The 27,888-nt window shown below is 38.6% G+C and overlaps 1 protein-coding gene across 1 annotated transcript in view; it reads right to left on the bottom strand.

The window, feature by feature from the left end:
* The window catches only part of LOC124555556 (histidine ammonia-lyase-like), a 244,837-nt gene that overhangs the window by 51,032 nt on the left and 165,917 nt on the right, over positions 1–27,888 (bottom strand). Inside the window, exons 12-13 of the mRNA XM_047129513.1 lie at positions 18,795–18,939; positions 7,307–7,393 (exon numbers count right to left, since the gene is read on the bottom strand). Coding sequence (XP_046985469.1) covers positions 7,307–7,393; positions 18,795–18,939 — 232 coding nt within the window. The remainder of the gene's footprint in view (positions 1–7,306; positions 7,394–18,794; positions 18,940–27,888) is intronic.

Genomic DNA, 27,888 nt, shown 5'->3' on the forward strand with positions numbered 1-27,888 from the left:
TGATGTTATCAATTACCAGCCTATACCATTGTTATCTGGATCTTCAAAAGTAATTGAAAGGATAATGCATGAAAGACTGTCTCATTTTCTTAATAAAAATCAAATTCTAGTTAATGGGTAAAACAGTTATAGGAAAAATAGGTCAACTAACACAGCAATTTATAGCTTTTTAAAACTGATCATAAATTCTGTAGACAAAAATGAATTAAACTGTCGTCTGTTTTTGGACCTGTCTAAAGCATTCGATGTCATTGACCATAATTTACTGCCCAGGAAACTATATTGCTTTGTGGAGTAGCACATGATTGGTTCAAATCCTATCTTTCTAATAGGTATCAAAAGGTAGAGATACAGCATGTGGGTAAAGTCTACTCATCAGCATGCCAAAGAGTCAGGTATGGCATGCCACAGGGCTATGCACTGGGGCCATTGCTGTTCTTAATATTTATAAATGATATGCCAAGCCATATATCAACAGCAGATACAGTATTGTTTGCCAATGACACCAGTCTGTTTGTCATAGCTACAAATGAAACTAACTTACTGGAGAGAGTCACAGTAGCCACAGAAGAAGCAAACATGTGGTTTACAAACAAAAAATTAATTGTGAATGACAAAAAAAAAAAAAAAAAAAAACAGTTTGGATGAACTTCAGACATATAACAAAAAAAGTAAAATCAGACCTAACTGTAGAATTTGCGCAATGTAAGATAGAGCAACCCCCCCCCCCCCCCCCATACAAAATTTTTAGGATTATGGTTAGATGAATATTTAATGTGGGAGAAACACACAGAAATGTTAAACAAAAAATTAAGCCATTATTGTTATGTTCTTAGAATACTAAAAAATTCCTGTATTGTTGATGCAGGGTTATGTTCGTACTTTGCACTAATACATAGCACACTAAGATATGGTATCATATTTTGGGGGAATACCAGTTTTTCCAAACACTTGTTTGTGCTTCAAAAAAGAACAATAAGAATAATCAGAGGTATGACACACAGAATATCATGTAAAAACATTTTCAAGGAACTGCAAATCATGACTCTACCATGTATCTATATTTATGAAAGTATGTGTTTTATGAAGGCACACCAGGAACATTCTTTGTTAAACAGTCAAGTTCATAACTACAAAATGAGAAATAGAGATGACTTTCATAGAGAAAGTCACACAAAAGCTATGTATAAAAAAGTGTTATTTATCAACCAAAAATTTTATTTAGTGCACTACTAAAGGAAATTAAAAGTATACCAAAATTCCACATATTCAGAAAAGAACTTAAAAAATGTTAATTAGCAAGTGTTTTTATAGTGTCATGGAATACTTCAATCACCAGCATTCAATATACAGTAGCTTATTTCCTTCATCATAATGATCCAAAATGCTCATTGAAAACAAAATTGTATTCATTTGTTATTCTAATTTAGCATATTATGAACATTGTTATGTGTATGGTTTCATGTTATATCTAATAATATTTTATTTATGGACATATAATTGTAAATCTTTTCTTGTCATATTTTCTATGTAAGGCAATGTATGACAAATTCTATATCTTTTTTATAGTGATGAGATACAAGGATGCTTTGCTAGCTTTCAGAATGAAATTCCTTTTTCAAGCTTGTAGGAGAAACATGCACACAAACACACACATGCTCACTCACATGCACATGCCTGTCTCCCTACATTGTGCTCAGTCGACTGCCAGCTCGTTCTTGGCCCACGGTGAGTGTACTGGGTGAGGTGGTGGTGCAGGGTGGGGTGGGGTGAGTGATGGAAAGAGGCAGGAGGCAGAGAGGGGGGGGGGGGGGGGGGAGGAAGCACCTAGCGGCTCATGGGAGAGTGAGAGCCATCTGTGGGCCTAGCTAGAGGTGTAGGTAGAGGGGGCAGATGGCAGATGGCTGGGCATGTGATTTGACAGACTAGGACATGCGATGGTAGTGCACAAGTAAGCTGACATGAGTTTGGTAATGGTACTGGGACAAGGGATGGTGCTACTGGGGGGGGGGGGGGGCAGTGACTTACCTTAGTTACCTTAGTTTTAGGCCAGGCAGGTTACAGGGGGAGGATCCAGATGGCATGGGTTGTGAACCAGCCATTGAAATCTTGCATGTTGTGCTCTGCTGCATGTTGTGCCACTGGGTTGTCCACCTTGTTTTGGGCAACAGTTTGACAGTGACCATTCATTCTGGTTGACAGCTGGTTGATTGCCATACCACTGTAAAATGCTGTGCAGTGTTTGCAGCAGGGCTGGTATATAACATGGCTGCTTGCACAGGTGGGCTAGCCTCTGATGGGGTAGGATAAGACTTTGACACGAATGGAGAAGGTGGTGCTGGGTGGGTGGATTGGGCAGGTCTCGTGTCTGGGTCTTCGACAAGGATATGGCCCCTGTGGCAGGGAATTTGGGGTGGGAGTGGCATAGGGATGGACTAGGATGTTGTGGAGGTTGGGTGGGTAGTGGAACACCACTTTGGCAGGGGATGGAAGTTCTTGGGTAGGATGTCCCTCATTTCAGGGCATGACGATAGATAATCAGAGCCCTGGTGAAGGACATGGTTCAGTCATTCCAGTCCCGAGTGGTATTGAGTGACAAGGGGAGTGCTTCTTTATGGTTGGTTCTGGGCATAGATGTGAGGATCAGGTGTGTGTGGGGATATGTCACAGGAGATCTATTTGTGTATTAGGTCTGGAGGGTATTGACTGTCTACAAAGGCCTTTGTGAGGCCTTCAGCATACTGGGCGAAGGTGTTCTCATCACTGCATCTGTCACGGCTGGCCAGGCTGTATGGGAGAGATTTGTTGGTGTGGAAGGGGTGGCAGCTGTCAAAGTGCATGTGCTATTGGTGATTGGTGGTTTGAAGTTGACCGAGGGGTGGATGGAACCATCTAAGAAGAGGAGATCAACATCTATGAAGGAGGCACAATGCGTGGACGAGGACCAGGTGAAGCAGATTGGGAGAGAAGGTGTTGAGGTTGTGGAGGAATGAAGGTGAGTAGTTCTGTCCTTGGGTCCATGTTATAAAGATGTCATCGATAAACCTGAACCAGACTGAGGGTTTGTGATTTTGGGAAGCTAGAAATGTTTCCTCTACGTGTCTTCGTCATGTTGTCCATTAAAGTCTCAGTGTACTTGTATACCTCCAATATTCTCCTTGCTCTTTGATAGGTCTTGTCCCAAATTTGTCTCTCAGAAATTTCCTGTTCAGGATCAACCATTTATATTCATTGTGATCATCTGTGTATGATGGTATTTGACTTTAGTGTACAAAGCTACACATTACTTATTACAGCTTTTCCTAGTTAGTCAGTATGCTTTTTCTAGCTTACTTATTTGAATTCCCAAGAACATATCCAGCAAGGGGTGGAGGAGGGTAGTTGTGCCTCCCGTCATCCCCCCACAATTCTGAAGAACACTTTCTAAACTGAACTAGTATCCTGCCCTATCAAATTCACAGATGAATCAATTTAATATCTGTTTGAATAATGCCATAACATATAATGCATATTCAAACGATGCACACAGAGTCATTTTTTGTGAGACCACAAAACCATTCTGTCATTCAACAAGAATCTAGCATGAGTTGCCTCACCCCAGCTCAGGTACACTCTTGTGAGTTGCTACTGATAACTTTTTTGAATGAACTGGTTCCAGTCACACTTGTAATTAAATGAAACAATGAACTTTCACAATTCAGTCATATTCAGTCTGTGAACTCTGTTGATATTGCTTTGGTATTTTGTCTTATCTGACACCCACTGCCCCACCTTGGTAGCTTGGAAAGTACGATATTAAGTGCTATAAATTCTATTTTTGTTGAGTTCAACCCCTCTTAGATACTGTATTTGATCCAGTTGTTTCCATCACTCTGGTTACCTCCAGCAACACGCATTGAAAGACTAAATGAGAGTGAACATTTTTCTGCCTAACAACTGTTCTGATCTCTAATTTTTCTGAGAGCATGCATCTGAATTTAAGTCATAATATGATGCTATTCAGTGCCTTTTGGATAGGGCACCATATTTTCTTCTCTAGAACTAGTCATGTACCATTTTCTTATGAGCAGATCTGTATATGTTCATAAAGTAAAGATCATGATGTTATGTTTAACCTACATTTTTGATCTATTTTAAGCAGTATCTGGAAATTGAAACCTACTCCACACATTAACATCATTTTCTAACTCCCTCCCATAAATATTGTCCAAGTTGTGGGTCCAGCTGGAGTTTGCTCCTACTCAGTAAGTCCTCACAATATAACTAACAGATGTAATATAAATGAGAATCCTCTATATTTCCACAATGACTCTTCCATTCTATACCAGTGTGTTCCCTCTTTTGAAATTTCCTGACATATTAAAATCATGTCCTAGACAGGGGACCTTACCTTTTGCATGGAACACTCATACCAATTGAGCAAACAAGTCATAAATTATGACCTGCTCCAACAGCATCACTTCTGCCAGTACCTCGTCCTACTTTTCAAACTTCACAGGGCCTCTCCTGTATAACTTGAATGACTAACACCCCTGGAAAAATAATATCACAGAGAAACAACTTAGCCACAACCTAGGGGAGGTTTTCAGAAGGATTACGCATTGTTTTGAAATTTCTGGGTGATTTTTGATGTCAGTCAATGCATCCTCCTCATGTAAGGCATGAATCAAAGCAAATGTCTAGTCACTTGGCTTTGTAGCCTTCGATGCCCCAAGATATTTTTAGCATTTTTGTACACTTCTCAATCATCCTGTCTCCACATGGCTCTTATAGCTAAGTTGTTATCAAGCCTTCTTTTGGTGTTATATGAGATTTTAGACGTGGGAATGATTTCTATCCTTTCCTCATTTCTTCAAGGCTAGGAGCTCAACTGACTTGGGCTGTCTTGATACATAAAGCATTTACCAGCAGATTCACAGCTGTAAAGATTTCCAAAATATTTGACCATGTACACTATGTAATCAAAAGTGTCCAGACACTTGGCTGAAAATGACTTACAAGTTTGTGCTGCCCTCCGTCAACAATACTGGAATTCAGTATGGTGTCGGCCCACCCTTAGCCTTAATGACAGCTTCCACTCTTGCAGGCATATGTTCATTCAGGTGCTAAAAGGTTTCCTGGGGAATGGTAGCCCATTCTTAACAGAGTACAGCACTGAGGAGAGGTATCAATGTTGGTCGGTGAGGCCTGGCATGAAGTCAGTGATCCAAAACATCCTAAAGGTGTTCTATAGGATTCGGGTCAGGACTCTGTGCAGGCCATTCCATTACAGGGATGTTATTGTCATGTAACCATTCCGCCACAGGCAGTGCATTATGAACAGGTGTTTGATCATGTTGAAAGATGCAATCGCCGTCCCCAAATTGCTCTTCAACAGTGGGAAGCAAGAAGGTGCTTAAAACATCACTGTAGACCTGAGCTGTGATAGTGCTATGCAAAACAACAGGGGGTGCAAGCCCCTCCATGAAAAACATGACCACACCATAACACCACCACCTCCAATATTACTGTTGGCACTACACACACTGGCAGATGACGTTCACCAGGCTTTCGCCATACCCACACCTTGCCATCAGATCGCCACATTGAGTACCATGATCCGTCACTCCACACAATGTTTTTCCACTGTTCAGTCATCCATTGTTTATGATCCTTACACCAAGCAAGGCGTTGTTTGGTATTTACCAGCATGATGTGTGGCTTATGAGCAGCTGCTCGACCATGAAATCCAAGTTTTCTCACCTCCCACATAACTATCATAGTACTTGCGGTGGATCCTGATGCAGTTTGGAATTCCTGTGTGATGGTCTGGATAGATGTCTCCCTATTTCACATTATGACCATCTTCAACTGTCGGCAGTCTCTGTCAGTCAACTGACATGGTGGGCCTGTATGCTTTTGTGCTGTACATGTCCCTTTACATTCCCACTTCACTATCACATCAGAGACTGTGGACCTAGGGATGTTTAGGAGTGTGGATATCTCGTGTACAGACATATGATACAAGTGACACCCAATCACCCGACCACGTTCGAAGCCTGTAAGTTCCGCGGAGTGCCCAATTCTGCTCTCTCACAATGTCTAATGACTACTGAGGTCACTGATATGGAGTACCTGGCAGCAGGTGGCAGCACAATGCACCTAATGTGAAAAACCTATGTTTTGGGGGTGTCCGGATACATTTGATCACATAGTGTAGCTGCAGTTATCCAAAGTATTACAAAGATCCTTTCCATCTACTCTTCTAAGGAAAAGGCCAGGTGGAGAGTACTTACCAAGGTACTATTTGAGTGATTGGTAGAAGTTTTAGAAGATTTTCCCCTGTAAAATCTCCATCCAGTTTCATCACATTGTTTTGGGTGTACTGGAGCTTTGCTTGTCCAAGGGCCATGTCTGTAAATTACTGCTGTTTTAATGGTATGAGTTTATCCCTGTCTGCCTGGGTATTATGCAAGTTTTATCTTAGTGGGTTTTTCTATCTGTGACTGCTTTTTCTCTGGCTGTTGTCAATCATATGCATTACCACACCCCTCTTTTTGTTTTGCTAAAGGGGCAGTCTCTACAGCTACTTTGACTAAGTTATACTTCAGTAATCCTAGCTGTTATGTTCTGATGTTCCAATGTTCTCCGTGAATTTGTTACCAAACGTTTTGCTAAGTTAACCTAGGGATCAATTTACTAGGTATCTTAGTTTCCTTGGGGAGGTACTTCAGCTATAATTTGAAGGGCAAATAATCTTGATGGAGGCTGGCATCTCTTAGTACCCTGGCAGTCTAGATATCTCTTCTGGTCTTTCATTATATAGCCATGTGAGTGGCTTGAAATGTTTCCAGGAAGGGTCTGGATGATGTGTACATCTTATGTTTTATTTTAAATATCTTTGTGACACTGACTTTACTTATAGATTAAGGACCTTACAGTCTCTCATGAATTTCCCTTTGTAACATAGGTACTGTTACCACCTACCCACTTTATGTCTGTATTTTTGTTATTTGTCCAGATTGCTTTAAAATCACTCATTAGGATGATTGTGTGCTACAATGGGACCTTGCTTCTGAAATTCTCTGTTCTTGCAACAAATAGTGTGTGTGTGTGTGTGTGTGTGTGTGTGTGTGTGTGTGTGTGTCTCCATAAACTACCATATAACAAATAGTAGAATTACACAGATTATCAGTTTCCTCTGCACTTCAAGATGTTGTTATTATTTCATAATAAAAGAAAGTCATGCAATTGCTCATCACTTTGTGACCTGATAGCAAATAATTAATAAAATTGTACTACAAATAAAAATGTAAATATGTCTCACCCAGAGCTGCAGCAGTACAGTGGGCTAACATGAAGCCTGAGTTCAGACCACCATCTTTGACAAGGAAAGCAGGAAGCTCACTCAAGGCTGCACAGAAGAAATATATGGACTGAACAAGATAGCATAATATAAAATTTTTGATGTATCACTTGACAAGAGATATAAGAATCATTTCATTCTGCACACTTTGCTCCCTCTTAAATTTATTAAATATATTGAAAAACTGTCAACTCACTAATTTCTATTATCTGACAAATTACACACAATTTGCTTTTCCTAAATGAATAAATTAATTTAAAAACTACAGCTACAGCAAGAAGAAACATGGTTTATGAAATGCAGTACTTTATAGAGAAACATGTCAGATACAATGAAGTACAGACTGTGCATAGCACTGAACACATTGCCTGGACAACAGTAATACAGGTTACAGACTAGGCCAAGCTCTCATTTGCGATCACTTAAATAATACTGTTTCTTTGGTGGCTCACCAGAGTGTGCCAGGGGGCTGACCAGGTGGCCCCTGGAAGCAGGCCTATGAACTGTATGCACGCATGCTCTCTGAATCATACATGTCAGGGGTGAAGGTACATCAAATATCCATTGGAGTACTCTCATTTTGCTGGAATTGTTACAAAACTCTCTTGACAAAGTGAGCTATTGCCTATCTGTTCAAACAATAAAGTAAACAGAAGAGTGGGAATTACAGAGGTTCTATGGGAAAATATAAATAAGCTTACAAAAAGAGTGGATTGTAATGGTGGAAGTCATCTAGTTTGCAAGTTCTCTCTCTCTCTCTCTCTCTCTATCTCTCTCTCTCTCTCTATCTATCTTTCTCATATATTTCTTTTCAGTGCAATTATGGATCAAATAATGATGCATATTAAGCACACTGAAGCTAAAACTTTGTTTTAGTGTCTTGTGTAGTGCACAAATTACATACTTTTAAGGAAATTTGAAATCCATGGAATAACGTGAGGCACTGCAAGACTTTAACCTACCAAGTACTGACTGGGACATCTATGGATTCATTGCAGGTGTTACAGACAGTCAGTCTTGTGAATTAGTTCTGAACACCTTTTTCAAAAACTGTCTTGAGCAGTTAATTCCAGAACCCACACACAATGGAAATATTTTAGATCTTGTAGCCACAAACAAGTCACACATTATTGACAGTGTCAGTAGAGAGACAGGGGTTAGGAATCACATCATAATCTTAGTGGTGATGGTTTCTAAGATTAATAAATTGATCAAGGAGGTTAGGAGAGTATTTACGCTGGAAATAGTAGATAAAGAGTTGTTAACATCTGACTTAGACAATGAAGGGACATCATTTAGTTCCGATGTGTTGGACATAGAGGAATTCAAATAAAATGGTTCAAATGGCTCTGAACACTATGGGACTTAACATCTGTGGTCATCAGTCCCCTAGAACTTAGAACTACTTAAACCTAACTAACCTAAGGACATCACACACATCCATGCCCGAGGCAGGATTCGAACCTGCAACCGTAGCAGTTGCACGGTTCCGGACTGAGTGCCTAGAGCTGCTAGACCACCGTGGTTGGCATAGAGGAATTATGAGCAAAGTTCAAGTTTATTGTAAATCATGTTCTGGAGAAATATGTGCTATATAAGTGGATGGAGGACAGGAAAGATCAATCAGAGTTTAATAACAAAATTCAGAAAATGACAAGGAAGTAGATATTGTTGCATTCAAATGTTAAAAATAATGTGAAAATGTTGGCAGGCAAAAGGTACTAGAAATTCACATTTCTATAAAAAGATTGATGTGCAAAGCATACACCTTCTATCATCATACCTTAGTGAGAGACCTTGCTGAGAACCTGAGAAAATTCCGATCCTATGTAAAATCACTAAGCAGGCCACAGGGTTCTATCCAGTCTCTCATTGACAAATTTGGTGTGGTAATGGAAGACAGAAAAAGGAAAACTGAATTTTCAAATTTCACCTTTATAAAATCGTTCATGCAGGAGAGAAGATCCAGGACAGAATAATGACAATATTATGAAAAGGACAGTTGCTACTCACCATATAGTGGGGATACTGAGTCACAGACAGGCACAACGAAATGACTGTCAGCAAGTAAGCTTTCAGCCATAAAGGCCTTCATCACAATTAGACAAAACACACACACACACACACACACACACACACACACACACACACACACACATGCACACACACACACACACACACACACACACACACACACAAACTGCAGAGAGAGAGAGAGAGAGAGAGAGAGAGAGAGAAATGCATTTGCATATATGTGTGTTGTGTGTGTGGGAGTGTGACTTAGCACCTCCGCAATATGGTGAGTAGCAACTATTCTTTCCATAATATTGTCATTCATACAAAAGGATCATACAGAAATAATGTCATTTGACTGCTGCAGAGACTCCCATATGGAGAGCACAGTTAATAAACATCTCTGGAATAGAGGAGCAATTGAGAGAATTAAAAACAAATAAGTCACCTGAACCTGACGGAATTCTAATTTGGTTTTACAGAGAGAACTCTACAGCACTGGCCCCTTACTTAGTTTGTACTTATCATGACTCTCTCACCCAGCTCAGAGTCCCAAGGGACTGGAAAAAATGCAGGAAAGTATCACAATTTTACAAAACTGAGCTTGTCCGTTTCTCACACAAAATACTGTGAAACATGGATGAAGGACAACAGACAGACTATGTACCCCTAGAGTTCTGGAAAGCAGTTGATATAGTGGCCTACTGCAGACTGTTAATGAAGTTATGAGCATATAGAGTGGGTTTTGAGATATGTGAGTAGCTCTATAGAGACTTAAGAAATAGAACCCAGTATGTTGTCCCCAATGGTGAGTGTTCATCAGAGACAAGAGTATCTTTGGGAGTGCCTCAAGGAAGAGTGAAAGGACTGCTCCTGTTCACCATATACATGAAAGATCTGACAGGTAGCATAAGCAGCAATTTGTGATTACGAGGGTAGTTTGAAAAGTTCTCTGAATCACCATGAGAGGTCAGCACTAGTGCAAGTTGTTCACGTGATATTCATTGGACTGTTGCCTGTAAACACATGCCACATCAGCGCTCTTGGAAGAGAGCTGTGGCGGTGATGTGGCTCTGTCATTGTTCCCACGTAGTGATTTGTGAAGATGGAAAAAAATCGAGATTTGAGTAGTGATTAAGTACTTTATAAAGAATGGTATGAAAGCAAAGGAATGCCAATTTCCAGAATACACTGGGTGACTCTGCTCTTTCATATTCAACTGTTGCCAAGTGGACAAATGAATTGAAATGTGGTTGGGAGAGCTTAGATGATGACCCACGCAGTGGTCAGTCAAGATGTGTCACTACTCCAGAAATCATTGCAAAAGTGCACAAAATTGTCATGGAGGATTGCTGATTGAAAGTGTGTGAAATTGCTCACACTTACCGGATGTCATCTGAAAGGGTATATCACATTTTGACTGAAGAATTAGAAATGAAAAAATTATCTGCAAGTTGGGTGCCGTGACAAGACAATGTGCACTGGCATACATGTGCCATCGCTGTGGCAAAATTACATGAACTAAGGTATGAATTGTTGCCACACCCACCTTATTCACCTGGCTCTGTCAGATGTCCATCTCTTCTCAAAACTGAAAATTTTTCTTGGTGGATGAAGATTTACTTCAAACAAAGAATTGATAGCCCAAGTTGGCAACTATTTTGCACGTCTGAAAGAAACATTGGACCAATTGCATTAATCTACAAGGAGACTAGATTGAAAAAGTTTCAGTGATGTAAGAACTTTTTTCTATTCTGTTACAAGAACTTTTCAAACCACCCTCGTATCTGCTAATGATGCCATAGTGTACAGGAAGGTGTTGTCATTGAGTGACTGTAGAAGGATACATGATGACTTAGGCAGAATTTTTATTTGGTATGATTAATTGCAGCTTACTCTACATGTAGAAAAAAGTAAGTTAATGCACATGAGTAGGGAAAAAATCCTGTATTGTTTGAATACAGTATTAATGGTGTGCTGCTTGATACAGTAGGTGTAACATTGCAAAGAGATTTGAAATGGAATGAGCACATAAGGATGGTAGTAGGGAAGGAAAATAATTGATTTCAGTTTATTGGGAGGATTCTAGGAAAGTGTAGCTCATCTGTATACAAGGAGACCATTCACACTAGTGTGACCCATTCTTGAGTACTACTCAAGTGTTTGGGATCCACACAATGTCAGATTAAAGGAAGATATGAAGCAATTCAGTGAGGTGCTGCTAGATTTATTACCAGTAAGTTCAGTCAGCATGTCAGTGTTATAGAAATGCGTTGTGAAGTCAAATGGGAATCCTTGGAGGGAGAATGATATTCTCTTTATAAAATACTATTGAGAAAATTTAGAAGACCTGTATTTGTAGCTGACTGCAGAATACTTCTCCTGCCACCAATGTGAACATTTTGCATAAGGAATGTGAAGACAAGATAACAGAAAATAGAGCTCATAGAGAGGCATATAGACAGTCATTTTAACCTCACTATGTGTGAGAGTGGTAGAAGATACCTTTCACCCTATGCTATATGGTAGCTTGTGAAGTATGTATGTAGATGTAGACATAGATGTAGAATATGTGCACAAGAAGATGTCGTAGGAACAGTGTGACACAGTGATTCAGATGTAAGATAAACTGGAAAACCATCCATTGGTCATGAGTGGTTCTTCCAGTGTTTGTTGTCACGCTCTTGGTGCTATACATAATTGAAATAATGGATATGATACCCTCACATGGGTAAGCAGGATGCTGGGATGCATGACACATCCCCACCTTGTGGATCAAACCATCCAGAATGGCTTGGGTTAATGTTTCCTATTCTGGTTAAGTGCTGTCTGAAGGTGAGCCTGCTGTGTCCCACACATATTCAGTTGGATTTAAATCCAGGGAGGCCTGTACATCTTACTGATAGCCCTTAAAAAAACCCAAAAAAAACAATAGCCCTCAGGGACACTCTTCCACCAACAGTACTCATGTAAATGAGACTGAAGGTTAGAAGAGCGCCCCTGCCCCCTCCCAAGAACTGACTTAATGGCCCCCCACAACCCCTCTATTGTATATGTACAAGCCTCCATCTCATAATTTTTAAACTCTAAACTATGGTTCACTTCTAAATGATTGTACCCCCTCTCTCCCAACATCTATAAGAAGAAAAAGCATCAGAAACTACAGCAGAACCCAGTTCTATAAACTCCTCAATTAACCCCACTAATTCCCTCTTAATCTGCCCCTACAAAACCCTAAAAATACATTCCAAACACCCACCCCCCGATACAACGCCCCCCCCCCCCCCACACCTAGACACCAACCACACAGACTTACCCCTCCCATACCTCCTTTTCCCAAACTGTGATTCGTCCACCTCCACCACAACCCAGGCCCACCCAACTTACCCCTGTACTTAATAAACTCCGAACACACTTCACGACAAAATGAAAATCAGTCAAGCACACTCCTCTCACTCACACCAGTCTCATGCACACAAAAACTGTGGGAGGATTTATAACAAAAATAGTACGTCAACAACACAATCTTGCGCATGCCCAACCTAGACTTCTCAAACCAGGAACTGCGACATATGGAGCACCATATGTTATCCCTATGGCACCGCCACATATAACCGTCCATGGTCCAAGACGCCAGAACTTTTGCCAATTTCATGTGATGACCACAAACAGCACACTTCACGGCCTCTGCCAACAAGCCAAACAGCTGCAGAAACTTAATCAGCTCCATCGGACTCGCCCCCAACTCAGCATGCAAATGCACACTGTTAATTTTGTCAGTCATATCCGTACCCTACAAGAGCAGCAACAAATTAATTTACTCAAATTAACACACGACCTTCAGTGAACAGCACTACAATAACTTTTACACAACAAACACCAAATTGGTAACTCACTCAAAATAATTTCTCTCCACACACAGCCAAACTCAGAACCACCCAGAACAAGCAGTAACACCAAACTGAACCCAATACACCACAAAACATGGAACCCCTAAACACACCACACGAGGGCACCACAAACAGCAACATGAAAACACCTTCAAACATGCCACAATCACAAACCAAACTCTGCGCCATCATGACGTCACACATCACAACAGCTTTACGTCATGGGTCAAGGCTGACGGGACAGTTTGGACACTTCCGTTGACCTGGTAGTTGATGTACAGATTCTAAGCAAATACTGTAAAACTTGTGGCAGTGGAACTGAGAAAGAGCATGACCATAACTGTCAGATGAATTATGCTGGTCCAAGTGTGGGGAAGGAAGTAGCAGGAGTTCTCAGGATTTTTAATCGTTCAGTGGCAAACAGAGGCATCAGATACACACAGTCTTTAGGGGATGGTGACAGCAAGGCTTATGACTGGGTATGTGCAGACCAACCCTATGGTCCTAATGACACAATTTCTAAATTAGAGTGCATTGGACATGTCCAGAAGAGAATGGGGTCCAGGTTGAGAAGAACATTGAAAGAAAAGTAAAAAATAGTATTGGAAGCTGGTAGGAAGATAGGTGGTAAAGGTCACTTGACAAATGTTGAAATAGATAGATTACAGAATTATTATGGCTTGGCCATAAGAAGAAATGTAGCGAATTCATAAAACATGAAAAAAAACTGTATGGGCTATCTCTTTCCATAAGCTTTCCACAAATGGAAATCCAGTGCATGGTCTTTGCCCGTATGATCCTGACACTTGGTGCAAGTACAGGAGAAATGCCAGATATGACCACAAACATTCTTTACCTGCATCAGTAATGAATGAAATTAAACCCATATTTAGAGATCTTTGTAAAGATACTGTGTTGAAGAAATGTCTTCATGGGAAAACCCAAAATTTTAATGAATGTGTGAATTCTGTCATTGAGAACTGGTTACCAGAAACTGTATTTGTTCAGCTTACAACCCTCAACATGCTATTTTATGCTTCAGTGATGGTGTAATTAAAAAACTGGATGTTTTGGAATTATTGAGCATAAAATCTAGTGGAAATACTGCAAAATCCTTGGTGCAGATTGATAAACAGAGAATCCACAAAGCAGATATTGCTAATTTAAAATGCACAAAAGAAGCCAGACAGAAAAGAAGAGGGACCAAGAGAAGAAAAGGAGATCATTATGATTCAGATGATGCTCAGTATGATGCAGGAAAAAATTAGTGGTAAATAATTCTCATCAATAACTATACTAGAATTGCAATATTAAACCTTAAATGGATTTTTCTCGATACTACATTTTTATACTTTCAGGTACCATTATTTGATAAACTAATGGGGTTAGAAACATGAAATTTGGTCAATTTGTACTGCAGATGGTAATAAGTTATTACAAGTAAGTTGAGAACCACCACACAATCAGAAATTGTTTTATAATAATTAATGAACAAAGAAAGTTAAATTTTACTAGTGAAAGAATAACATTTTTTCCTTGAAAACTATAAGAGGTATTATGCTCATTTTACTTGTAAATTGAGGCATATATGTTATATATATGCTGTAAAAATTTCATAGTTTTATCACTTATATTTCTCTTGAAAAGTGTACCTATTAAAAAAGGTAAAATAGCATTAGCAGAATAGGGATAAAAACTGCCTTCCATCTCCCCTTAATAGATGTCTAGAGTTTGGAGTATTTCCTATAATATTAAAAACATCAAAAGTTCTTCCACTGTACAAAAAAGGGGACAAACATGATCTCAAAAATTACTGACCAATTTCAGCAGTTCCTACATACTCCAAAATATTTGAATCTGCCTATTTACAACCAACTAAACAACCACTTTAATTTGCTTTCTATAGTCAATTTGGCTTTTCCATGGGAATAAATAATACCACTGCTGTTCTATCAACTGTGGATGAAGTAATAACAGCCTTTGAGTATAAAAATAAAGCTTCACTTCTTTTTTGTGATTTAAGTAAGGAATTTGACTCTATTTTTAATGATATCCTACTTGCTAAACTCAAATACTGTGGTGTACAAGACTCTCTATTTTCAATAATTGTATCAATAGGAAACAGTTTGTCTCTATCAGAAATAAGCACTCACAACCACAAGAAGTTAAAACAAGGGTCCCACAATGTTCTGTCTTTGGAACCTTCTCTTTTATAATTGAAGTCAATGAATTACATTATTGCATTCCAAACTCTGTTATTTGTTATGCTGATGACACAAGGTTGCTAGCTCAGCATGAGAACACCTTAGTTCTGCAAGATATGGTATGGTGCAAGATGGCATGAAAGTGTCACTGAAATAGTTTTTATCAAATACACTCCTTTGAAATCCAGATAAAAACCAGTAGATTATACTGGGATTGTCAAAAGAGGTAGAGGTGAAAGTAGTTAAAATTCTAGGAATTCATGTGGATTCTAAGTTAGCTTAGGAAGCACACATCAACCATACCTGTACAAAATAATCTCAAGTTATTTATTTAATGTGGAAACCGAGAGGCTTAGTAATGAAAGAATATTTAAGAGATATTTATTTTGGACTCTTTCAAACACCATAGACTATGGACTGCTGATATGGGGACATTCTCCTCACATCAATGAAATTCTAAAAATTTAAAAGTAGATGGTATTAGCAATGGATAATGCTGGTAGATTAAGGCACTGCTGGCCTATATTCAGACATGTCAAAAACTTTAAATTCATTAATCTCTCTATACATGCCTCAGAACTGTATGTGAAAAACAACACAGCAGATTTTGAAATGAGGGAAAACATACACAAAACACTAGATGCAAAATAAAATTAGATATACTGAGGCATAGGCTGGAAATAACAGGGAATTCCTATCTAATGAATGGCTTAAGAATATTTAACAATGAAAGCAATCAATTTGACAAAACGATTTAATTGGATAGATAAAAAATCTACTCACCAAGCAGTGCCAGAACACCCACATCAAAGAAGGCTATAACAGGGCAAACTTTTGGAGCCAGTGGCTGCTTCTTCAAGCAGAAGAAGCTAAGTGCATTGTACGTAACAGGGTGGAGTGGGGTGGTGAAAAATGAAGGTTGTATAAAGCCAAAACAGACTGAAGAGAAGAGTAGTTACTGTGAAGAAATGCCAAGACAGAAGAAATGTAAATTAAGGCCAGGTGGGTGGCAAGAACCAAGGACATGTTGCAGTGTTAGTTCCCACCTGTGGAGTTCTGAGACACTGGTGTCTGGGAGAAGAATCCAGATGGCACATGTGGTGAAATGATCACTGAGGTCACAATTGTCACCTTGTAGAACATGCTCTGCAAAAGGATATTGTGTTTTGCCAGTATACACCCTCTGCTTATGCCCATTCACCCTAATTGATAATTTGGTGGTAGTCATGCTAATGTAAATGTCTCGAACAGTGTTTACATAACAGCTGGAATATGATGGGTCATTTCACAGGTGTCTCTCCTTTTGTTAGTATTTGTTTTGCGGTTACAGGGCTGGTATAGGTGGTGGTAGGAGAGTGCATAGGGCAAGTCTTGCAGGGACAGTCACAGGAGTAGGAGCCATAAGGTAAACAGATGGGTGCAGAAGGAGCATAGGGTCTGACAAGAACACTGTGGAGAATGGCAGGGCGACAAAAAAACCCTCTAGGTGTGGTGGGCAAAATTTCAGACAGAATGGATCTCATTTAAGGGCACGATTTTAAGAAGTCATGACCTTGTTGAAGTAGCTGATGAATACATTTCAGACCAGGATAATCCTGAGTGACCAGCGATGTGCTCCAAAGATTTTTTGGAGGGATCGGCAGTACCAGGATTGAATGTGATGCCCCAGGGAATCAGCTTTTGAACTAGGCTCATGGGGTAATTATGTCCAATGAATGCTGAGATGAAAATGATGGCATATTGCTTTAAAGAGTCTGCATCCAAACCAATTTGTTTGCCTCAAATGCCAAGGCTGTATGGGAGGGACTGTAGCGGTCGCGCGGTTCCAGACTGAAGCACCTAGAACAGCTCGGCCAACCCGGCTGGCCGCCTATTTCACCTCAGGTAGTCAATGGTAAATAAAGAATCTGAATGTCTCAAGTTTAACACAAAACTTGATTGCAAAAACTTTGCTCTAAATTGGGCTGGCCCATTTTATTAGCGCTGGCCAGTGTGGCCGAGCGGTTCTAGACGCGTCAGTCTGGAACCGCGCGACCGCTACGGTCGCAGGTTCGAATCCTGCCTCGGGCATGGATGTGTATGATATCCTTAGGTTAGTTAGGTTTAAGTAGTTCTAAGTTCTAGGGGACTGATGACCTCAGGTATTAAGTCCCATAGTGCTCAGAGCTATTTGAATCATTTTATTAACACACAGCAAAAACACAACTCTGCTGATGATCTCAAAAATGACGCAATGGCTGTATGGAGCTGAAACTCACACTGAGCATCTGGAAGGGATGAACACACCATTCCACACAAATGGAACAATACAGCATTGCCAGATCACTCACAGTGTTGTCAATCTCATTACCTTTTTCACACAGGTACAGGGACACAAAAGGGACCAAAATGGAGCCTTGTAGCACACCAAAATTTATATTTCTTATCTTTGCCTTCTTTCTTCAATAATCATACATAATCTCTGAATATTTGTGTTTAATTTTTAGGTATGATTCTATGAAACGCAACACCTTTGCACTGACACCAATGATTACAATTTCTCATAAGAGCACACCTCAGTAAACTCTGTCTATAGCTTTTGAGAGGTATAAAAATACTCTGGCTGTTTGGTAACTATCATTTATTTTCTCTGACATACGGTGAAAAAACTGTACTGAGAGAGATACAGTACTATAACTGCTTTTGAAGCCATGCTTGAAGTCACCTATGATATTTTTTGTATTATAGTGCTCCATTATGCTTTCCTTTCATGATTTTCTTCATTAGTTTGCTAAATGATGAGTTTAAGGAAATTGCTTTGTAGTTCTAAGCTTGCTGTCTTTCCCCTTTTCTAGACAAGAGTTTTACCCCAAGACAATGTGTCAGTTCTCACTCCTAGATGAACAAAGGAAATGTTTTCATACAAAGGTGTTATTTTTATAATGTGAGATGTTTTCACTAGAATTGCCACAGTAGCAGATGACTGTTGCAATGATGAAAGAGCAACTGCTCCATGTAGTATGGTACTGAGAAAATGGTTCTTCATAGCATATGAATTGAAGATGTGTGCAGTGATTTCTTTCCAACTTAATATCCAAAATATTTGATTTTTTAATATTTTTATTTTGGTTATTAATAAATACTATATTTTCTTTGTTATTCTTATTTGATTTAATTTTTATTTAAGAAGGATTGTGTAGAAACTGATTTTGCCAATTAATAATGCCATTCACCTCAAACTGTACTATTAAATACATGTAGATAAATATTTACTGCAGGTGAACATGTCAGTTTGACTCATTTTGCAGTGTTGAAGCCCTTATTTTGTCAAGTAACTTCAGAAAATGGAGTATTTGTACTTACCAGGGTTAACAAGGCGTTCAGTTCTTCTTTCACTCATCGATGCCAGTTCATGAACAGCAATTGCCAAATAATCAAGCACTTTGGCAGGATATTCCCCATGAAAATTTCCAGCAGAAATAATTTCACCTCTATCAGCAAATACAATATGGATTTATTAAGGAAAATATGTGATCTCATGCTATAAACATTACACTGTCCATGTGATAAAAATTTCTACTACAAAAATCACAGCAGCACAGAACAGACATACAATTCAAGTAGTAGCTAGCTACACAGCACCTATACAACTGACATTTAGTAAGGGTTACTGGTAGTAGCTTTCATACAAAGAAGCAGTAACTAGATAACTCTGGTGAAACTGCTATCCCATCACCAGGAGAAGAGGTTCCATAAGCATTGGTTTTACCACATCAAATGTAAGCAAACATACAACTCAGGTACAGTTTGTGTGTATATCTGTGTATTTGAAGCTATAAATCTGTGCTCAGCTGTTTTAGCAATCAGACAACTTGCTCATGAGGATTTTCAGAATTTCACTATGCAAATTACAGTTAAAAAAGTGGATATGTTTTCTGTTTATGACAAATATCAACAAACTGTCAGAGAAATGGTGTGGTTGTATGCTAAAAGGTATCCTGATCATGCCATTCTTTCAAGATCTATCTGCATAAACTTTATAAAAAACTCAAGATACTGGAATTGTGGGAAAAAAACGAATAGAAAGTTATGAGAGAAATGCAGCAAACATTTTATGCACAGAAACAATAAGTCCACATGTTACTGTTGAGACAGTTCGAATGTGCAAGTGGGCTCAGCAAAAAGAGCATTCCGTGTGTAGTGAATTTCATCCTATCCACATTTTGCTCCACAAACAGCTTCATGGCAGTGACTTTCAAAATTGGTTTCAATTATCTGAATGGTGTCTATGAAAACTGCAAAGTATGCAGCATTTCTACATAACATATTGTTTACAGATGAAGCACCATTTACATATAAAGGGCAATCAAGAATTGTACTGTTGGTCTTGGTTTTACTGATGGAACTTTAATTAGTCTCAAGTATCTACTGAGATGTTGCAGCATTCCCGCCTGTATGGCTTGCCAACCTTGTGGTACAACAATATCTGGGTTGCCTACATGTCATGCGACCACTCTGCACAAGAAAACAGTTTTGCAGCAGTTCCACTAGCCATCCCTAGCAGCACCACCAGAGGTCATGGACTGGGGCATACCTATTTGCACCCGCAACCCATGTGACTTAAAATAGTTCCTGTGATATCCTGCCACATGACAGGATTTAGGCCTGCACACCACTATGCAGAGTGAGTTCACATCAAGCTAGAGCTAAGGACATACATCTGCTTCACTACAAGGCCACTGCCTACTGCTAACCAGCTGCCTCCTTGATGGATAGTGCCTGGCCTCTGCAGCTCCACAGACAGTTCAGTCTCCATGATTGGATGTTCACAGTTGATGGTTCACAAACTTTGGCAGAACATTAAGTGTATTCTGTTTTCCAAAGATCTATATCACTGTGCACATATTAAAAATGAACTCTTGTGGAACTTGGTTTCTGTGTGCAGGAGTAGAGCTTGGTAAATATCAGTTTGTGGAAAACTTGGCCAAATATGAGGCTGTGAGTTGCTGAGCAAAGACCTTCAGCTTGTCAGTCAGTTTTGAGTGTTAATTGTGTTTGGTTCATTGGAGCAGATGAGCATACTATATTTTTTACAATAAACTATATTTGTGGAAAATTAGTGATTTTAGTTCCACCTATGGTGGATTATTTGTCAAAAGTTCCAAACAAATATGCTGCTAGAGTTTATAAAGACATCCCACTGAACATAAGGCAATCCATGTGGCATCAACATGATGGGTGTCCTGCCCATTTCACACAGATAATTAGACCTTCCTCGCAGAACATTTGGAGATTGTTAGGTAAGTCACTCTGAAAACATAAAATGGCCATCACACTCACTGGAACTGACACCTCTGGACTTTTATATGTGGGAAAAATCAAAATCCAGGGGTCTACAAAGAAACATATATGACTCTCAAAGATGTGAAATGCTGTATAACACAGGCCCGTGTTGTGATACGCCCAGATGCAGTACTATGTGTCTGGAGTTGCTTTAGTTTATAAAGTGAATTAATGCTCAAGGTAAACACTTTAAGCACTCAATATTCCAGTTATAATAACAAACACATGAACTGTATGAGGGTTATATGTTTACTTGCTTCTGGTACAAGAGAGCAGATGTATGTGGAACCTCTCCGAAGTCTCTTTTCCAATACCACAAGAAAAAGTATATAGTCCCATCAAAAAAAGTCAGTGCTACAATTTGGCACCTATAAACATTAAACATTACTCACATACATAAAAATATGCAATATTCTCCTCTATAACTTGACAAAAACTGAACCTTGTTGTATTTACTCATTGTGTCTTAGCTTCCTTCCCTGTAGAGGTACTGTTCCTCTTTAACTAAGTGAAATATTAATAACATTGTGAAATTACCAATGAAATTAGACAAGATATCTGTATGGTGCAAAGAGTTGCAATTGACTTTAAATAATAAAAAGTTTGAGGTCATCCACATGAGTGCTTAAAGGAATCTGTTAAATTTCAGATCCATGAGAAATCACACAATCTAAAGGCTGTCAATTCAACTCAACAGTAGGCTACCAAAACATTGGTAACTATTTTAACAAAACTGTACAGGACTCTCTTGTTTCGTAGGTTCAAAATGAAGAATTCCTGTAAGCACAAAAGGTATCATTTATATACAAAAGGTACGTTTCTTCCTGCTCCACATTCTTTTCCAGGAACTGTTCTCCCTGTTATATGGTATGGGGCTGTAGCAGAAAACTGGTTATAAATTAAAAAGAAGGTAACTAACTGATACTATGCCATATCCCATGGTGTGCTACAGTATGCCATATTTTTTGTGACTAAATAAAATGCAGTTATTTAGTACGCCATTAGTGACATAGCATTGCTGTGCTTCATTCTCATTAGGTGCTGCAAATTTGACTACTTTTTCCTTTGCTTAATAAACTGTGTATTTTAAGGTACAGTCTTAGAGATGAAACATGGCCATTTGCTGGTCACTACAGAGATTAAGACTGAGTCATACTCTTAAACCACCAATAAAACTGGCTGACCCTCAGATTTGTAAGCTAGGCCATCTGCACAATCTGACAACACTGAAGAATGCACATGTGTCTAGAGGAAGTGTTGTCTTCTGCTCATAATATACAGTGCTATATCTGTCATAGTCTAGTTGTAAACCTTGTGCAATATAGTTGCAGAGTAGTGAGTTTGAGTCAGCCCATTCCTTTATTTTTTTTAACTGCATTTAGGCTGTCTGCAAAGGTAATCACTTTGATGAATCCTTGAAGATAATTCGTTTCACTTTCTAACCCACTAGTAATACCAAAACCTTCCATAAAAGAACTTGTGGCTGTGTCAAGATCAGAACAGTTTATGCTTGAGAGCTTCCTCACCCTATAACAGCCACAAGCCATCTGCAACCTGCCACTGGTCACCTTACCACCAGCTGTCATCCAACCAGGTGACAGAGGCATGGCACATTCCAGCACATTTCTGCTCTCTCATTTTTAGCATAAAAATGTTTCTGATGGTAGTTTGACTTTCCACTTTGATAAATTGAGTGAAGTCCTGGCAGTTATACAAGACACATGGGTTGCTATGAGTGTATTTATCAAGTTTTGTTTTCTTATTTTAAGTTCTAGCATTTGTCACGCAGTTACATACTGGATTTCTCATACTCCAGTCTTCTGAAAGTTGTTATGAAACTGAGTCACAAATGGAAAATGTCTAACATTTGTGACATATTGTTCGCTTTTGGTTTAATGGAGGATGAAGGCAGTGAAAGCAGTTCAAAAGATTTGTATTTTGTGTAGGGTGGGGATTTGGACTAATCACATACAAAAAGAAATTTCTTGCTTCAAGAAAGATCATTTTCACATGAATGATTTTCCACATTCCTGATGTCTCAGTAATTGACAAGTGTGATGAACTGTGACATTTGGATTCAATAGGCTAGGTTCAGAGGTCAAGTGTAGGAGTACTGCATGCTCTAATTCAAAACAACCAAAATCAAAGGATTGACTATTACCACATTCTTTCCTGAACGTCATTCAGTTTTCTCTCTGTACATTCCTGTGCAGTACTGTTTCTAGTGTTGAGTTATGATACATCTACGTCTATAACTACATGGATAGTCTGCAAATCACACTTAAGTCCTGATAGAGGGTTCATCAAACCACATTTACAATAATTTTCTGTTATTACTATCTTGAAGAGTGCTTGGCAAAAATGAACACCTATATCTTTCCATGCAAGCTCTGATTTCCCTTATTTTTATTATGATGATCACTTCTTCCTGTGTAGGTCAGCATCAACAAAATATTTCTGCATTTTAAGAAGAAAGTTGGTGACTGAAATTCCATGAAAAGATCCTGTCACAACGAGAAATGCCTTTATTTTAATTGTGTCTACCCCAAATCCTGTATCATGTTCATGACACTCTTCCCCATATTTCTTAATAATACAATATGTGTTGCCATTCTTTGAACTTTCCCGATGTACCACATTAATCCTATTTCATAAGGATACTACACTGTGCAGCAATACTCCAAAAGAGGAAGGACAAGCATAGAATACGCAGTCTCCTTAGTAGATCTGTTGCATCTTCTAAATGTTCTGACAATAAAACACAGTCTTTGGTTTGTCTTTGGTGTTCTTTCCAATTTACGTTGTGTTCCAAAATCCTACTCCATATGGATGTTAAAGATATGTGCCTGTAATTTAGTGGATTATTCGTATTGCCTATTTTGAATATTGGTGTGACCTGTGCAACTTTCCAGTCTTTGGGTACGTATCTTTTGTCGAGTGAGCAGTTGTATATGATTGTTAAATATGTACCTATTGCATCAGCATGCTCTTAAAGGAACCTAATTGATATACAGTCTGTACCAGAAGACTTGCTTTTATTAAGAGATTTAAGTTGCTTCACTGTGCCAAGGATATCTACTTCCAGGTTACACATGTTGACAGCTGTTCTTGGTTCAGATTCTGGAATATTTACTATGTATTCTTTGGTGAAGGAATTTCAGAAGATTGTGTTTAGTAACTCTGCTTTAGCAACACTGTCATCAATAGTATTTCCATTGCTGTTGTGCAGAGAAGGCATTGATTGATTCTTGCTGCTAGCATACTTTACCTGTGACCAAAATCTCTTTGAATTTTCTGCCAGGTTTTGAGACAAACTTTCGTTGTGGAAACTATTATAAGCATCTGACATTGAAGTTGTTGCTAAATTTCCTACTTCTGTAAATGATCACTAATTTTGGGGTTTTTGCATTCATTTAAATTTGGTATGCTTTCTTCATTGTTTCTGCAGCAGTTTTCTTGACATTTTTTGTGTGCCTTTGGGGTATCATCTCCATCATTTGTTAATTCATTTGGTATAAATCTCTTAATTGCTGTTGATACTATTTCTTTGAATTCAAGGCACATCTGATCTAAACTACACTGTTAATTTGGAAGGAATGGAGACTGTCTCTCAAAAAGCATCAAGCGAATTTTATTTGATTTTTGAATAGATATAATTTTCATATATTTTTGGTGGATTTGGGAGTTACAGTATTCAGTTTTGCCATGACAACCCTGTGTTCACTAATCCCTGTATCTGTTTTGATGCTGGTTATTAGCTCAGGATTATTTGCTGCCAAGAGGCCAAGTGTGTTTCCAGGACTGTTTATGACTCACGTGGGCTCATGAACCAATTGTTCAAAATAATTTTCAGAGAATGCATTTAGCACATTTTGGGATGAAGTTTGATGCATATGTCTGGAATTACCCATTCATTTTCACCAACATATCAAGTGCAAGTTGAAGTCTCCGTCAACTGTAATTGTAAGAGTAAGGTACATATTTGAGATTAGACTCAAATTTTCTTTGAACCTTTCAGCAATTGTATCATTTGAGTTGGGATGTCAGTAAAAGACTTCAATTATTATTTTATTCCAGTTGCCAACAATGACCTCTACCCATACTAACTCACAGGAACTATCTAACAGCAACAAACATGCTACTGCCAACTGTATTTAGCCTATCCTCTCTGAACACCAGTAGCTGCTTCACAAAAATTTTGGCTGGAGCATCAGTACTTTTTATTAGTGCCTGGAGCTCTGGTATTTTCCCAACACAGTTATGACAATTTATGACTGTTATACTGATGGTTCCTAGATCTACATTCTTTGTGTGTTTGACTTGTATTCTTTGAGACTGAAGCCCTTTCTGCATTTCCCCGAGGCCCTCTTACCTAAAAAAAAATTAAAAAAGACCATCCAGTCCATGCCACACAGTCCCCGCTATTCATGTAGCCACCTCCTGTGAGTAATGGACTCCTGACCTAGTTATCGGAATCCAAAATCCCACCACCCTATGGCACAAGTAGAGAAATTTGCAGCCTACACAGTCACAGAACTGTCTGAACCCCTGATTCAGACCCTCCACAAAGCTCTGTACTAGAGGTCTGTAATTGGTCCTGTTGATAATGCTGAAAATGGTGAGCTCTGCTTTCATCTCAGAAGCAAGATTGGCAGCTTTACCATTTCTGATAGTGACATTGAGTCCAACTGGTAGTGAGGCTGTTCATGCAACTCCAATGTTACCCTTCCGTAGCAAGCAAGCCCTCAAGAAACACCAGAGGCATTGACATTCTACACAAGATCAGGACCATGAGAGCGCGACAAGTGCCCACCCATTCTGGGAGCTCTGCTCTACCGCTGGCAGGCTGTGTGAAAAGTGTTGACTTTGGATTAAGGCGCAATGCGTATTTTATTTGTTCTTTGGATTGCAGGCATCCCTTACTATTGCTGTATTTACTCTTTTCAGCTTCTTGTTAACTCAAGTTCTTATCAAATTTCATTTACATGACTTTTTAAAATAAAACTGTTAAATCAAATGCTGTTGACTCATTGAATTAGTATAATGAAATAAGGGACTGCAGTTACAGAAGTACTGATTATATGCCAGTCAAACTGTACAACAGCATGTTTAAAGTATGAGCTTGAAACAGAAATTTAACAGATCATAAAACTGTTGCTTGTAGAAAATCCTTTCTATTAAGACAATGAATACATACTAAATGCAAAAAAAATTGGAAATAGCCACAGTTTGTAATAAAAATAAAATGCACATAGGCAGATGGGCAGTAAATTCAAGATTTTTTCTTATGTATGGTGTAATATAGGTAGACTGCAGAAGATACAAAATGTATAATTACATATTGTCCTATGGTATTTAAAAATGGTATACTTAAGATAATTAAATAATGTTGTGATTATTATTTTGTAAAACTGACAATGCAGATATGTACTTGGATCTGATCCATATATGCACATCCAAAGCCTTAAGAAAGTTGTCAAACCAGCAAAGCAAATAACAAATATTAAATTAATCTTAAAACATGAGAATAAATCAAAGGCAGTTTGGTCAGTTGTAAAACATGAGTTAGGTATCAAAGCCTCTAGACTTGGAATTAGTACAATTAAGCTTGAAGATGAGATCATTGTAAATCCGGCTCAAATTTCAGAATGCTTCAATGAGTTCTTCACTAATGTAGTGAAACCAAAGGTTAATGTTGCAGATTATGAGAACAATATATGTCCCTTTGGTCTAAATCATAATTCTGAATGTCTCACAAAATTCAAAACAGTTTCAACAATAGATGTAGAAAAAATTATATTAAAACTAAAAAACAAAAATTCTGCAGGTTGGGATGGAATACCAGCAAAAGTCCTTAAATTTGTGTGTAAAATAATAGGATACCCACTATCTAAAATAATAAACCAATCCCTTGAACAAGGAAGCTTCCCAGAGGTGCTGAAGTATGCACAAGTAAAACCGTTGCTCAGAAAGGGTCAAGAGAGGATAAGGGGAATTATCGTCCCATCTCCCTCCTTCCAGTCCTATCAAAAATCTTTGAATATGCTGCTGCTATGCAGATTCGAAATTTTATGGAGAAATGTGATATTATTATGGAAAACCAATTTGGTTTCCAGCCTGGCAAAAGTATTGTTGATGCAATTAACAAGTTTATCAATAAGATCAGCACATCATTAGACAACCATAAAAAAGTTGCAGGAATCTTTTGTGATCTCACAAAAGCCTTTGACTCTGTAAATCATGCACTGCTCATCTATAAGTTTGACAAGTATGGGATCAAGGGTAATGTTCTAAATTGGCTTACTTCATACTTATCAAATAGGAAACAAAGAGTGATTGTCTCATCAAATGCAGCAAATTACTATTCAAAATAGAAAACAGTAGCTCAACGTGTCTCTCAAGGCTTGATTCTAGGACCTATTTTGTTTTTGTTCTATGTTAATGATTTACCGAACAATATAAATTCTCCACCGATTTTATTTGCAGACGACACATCTGTATTAATTGAAAATGAGGAGCCAGAAAACATCCCTCTCTACATAATAAACACAATGAACAAACTAGAAAAATGGTTCCAACTGAATGGATTAAGATTGAACATCCCCAAAACCCACATGGTCCAATTCAGAATGAAACAGTCAAAGCCCCAAGAAATTAAAATAACTCATAAAAATTAGGGTATAGAAGAAGTGGATTCTGTGAATTTTTTAGGGTTAAACCTAGATAAAAATTTAAGTTGGAATAAACATGTTGACTACCTGTTAAACAAATTATGTAGCTTTGCATTTGCTATGCAAATATTAGCTGGTGCAACAGACATGAATACAAGGAAAATTGCATACCACAGCTACTTTCAATCAGTTTGCGGTGGCGCGGTTCCTTCTGTCCCTTTACGACAAACCTGCACCTACCTGTGAACATTGTCTCAGCATATCATCAGTAGGGAAGCCGAGTGAAACCTACTGTACTTCGATGTGAACCAGGCTGCAATTAAAGTCACTAATCTACATTTTGGGAGAAAGTTTTCACACAAAATGAAAGGTTGGAAATTTTGTCCTCAATTAATATATCCTGAAACTTAGGTGAACAAGTATCACTGCCAAGCCCATGCTAG

The sequence above is a fragment of the Schistocerca americana genome, chromosome X (assembly GCF_021461395.2).
Source record: "Schistocerca americana isolate TAMUIC-IGC-003095 chromosome X, iqSchAmer2.1, whole genome shotgun sequence".
NCBI lineage: Eukaryota > Metazoa > Arthropoda > Insecta > Orthoptera > Acrididae > Schistocerca > Schistocerca americana.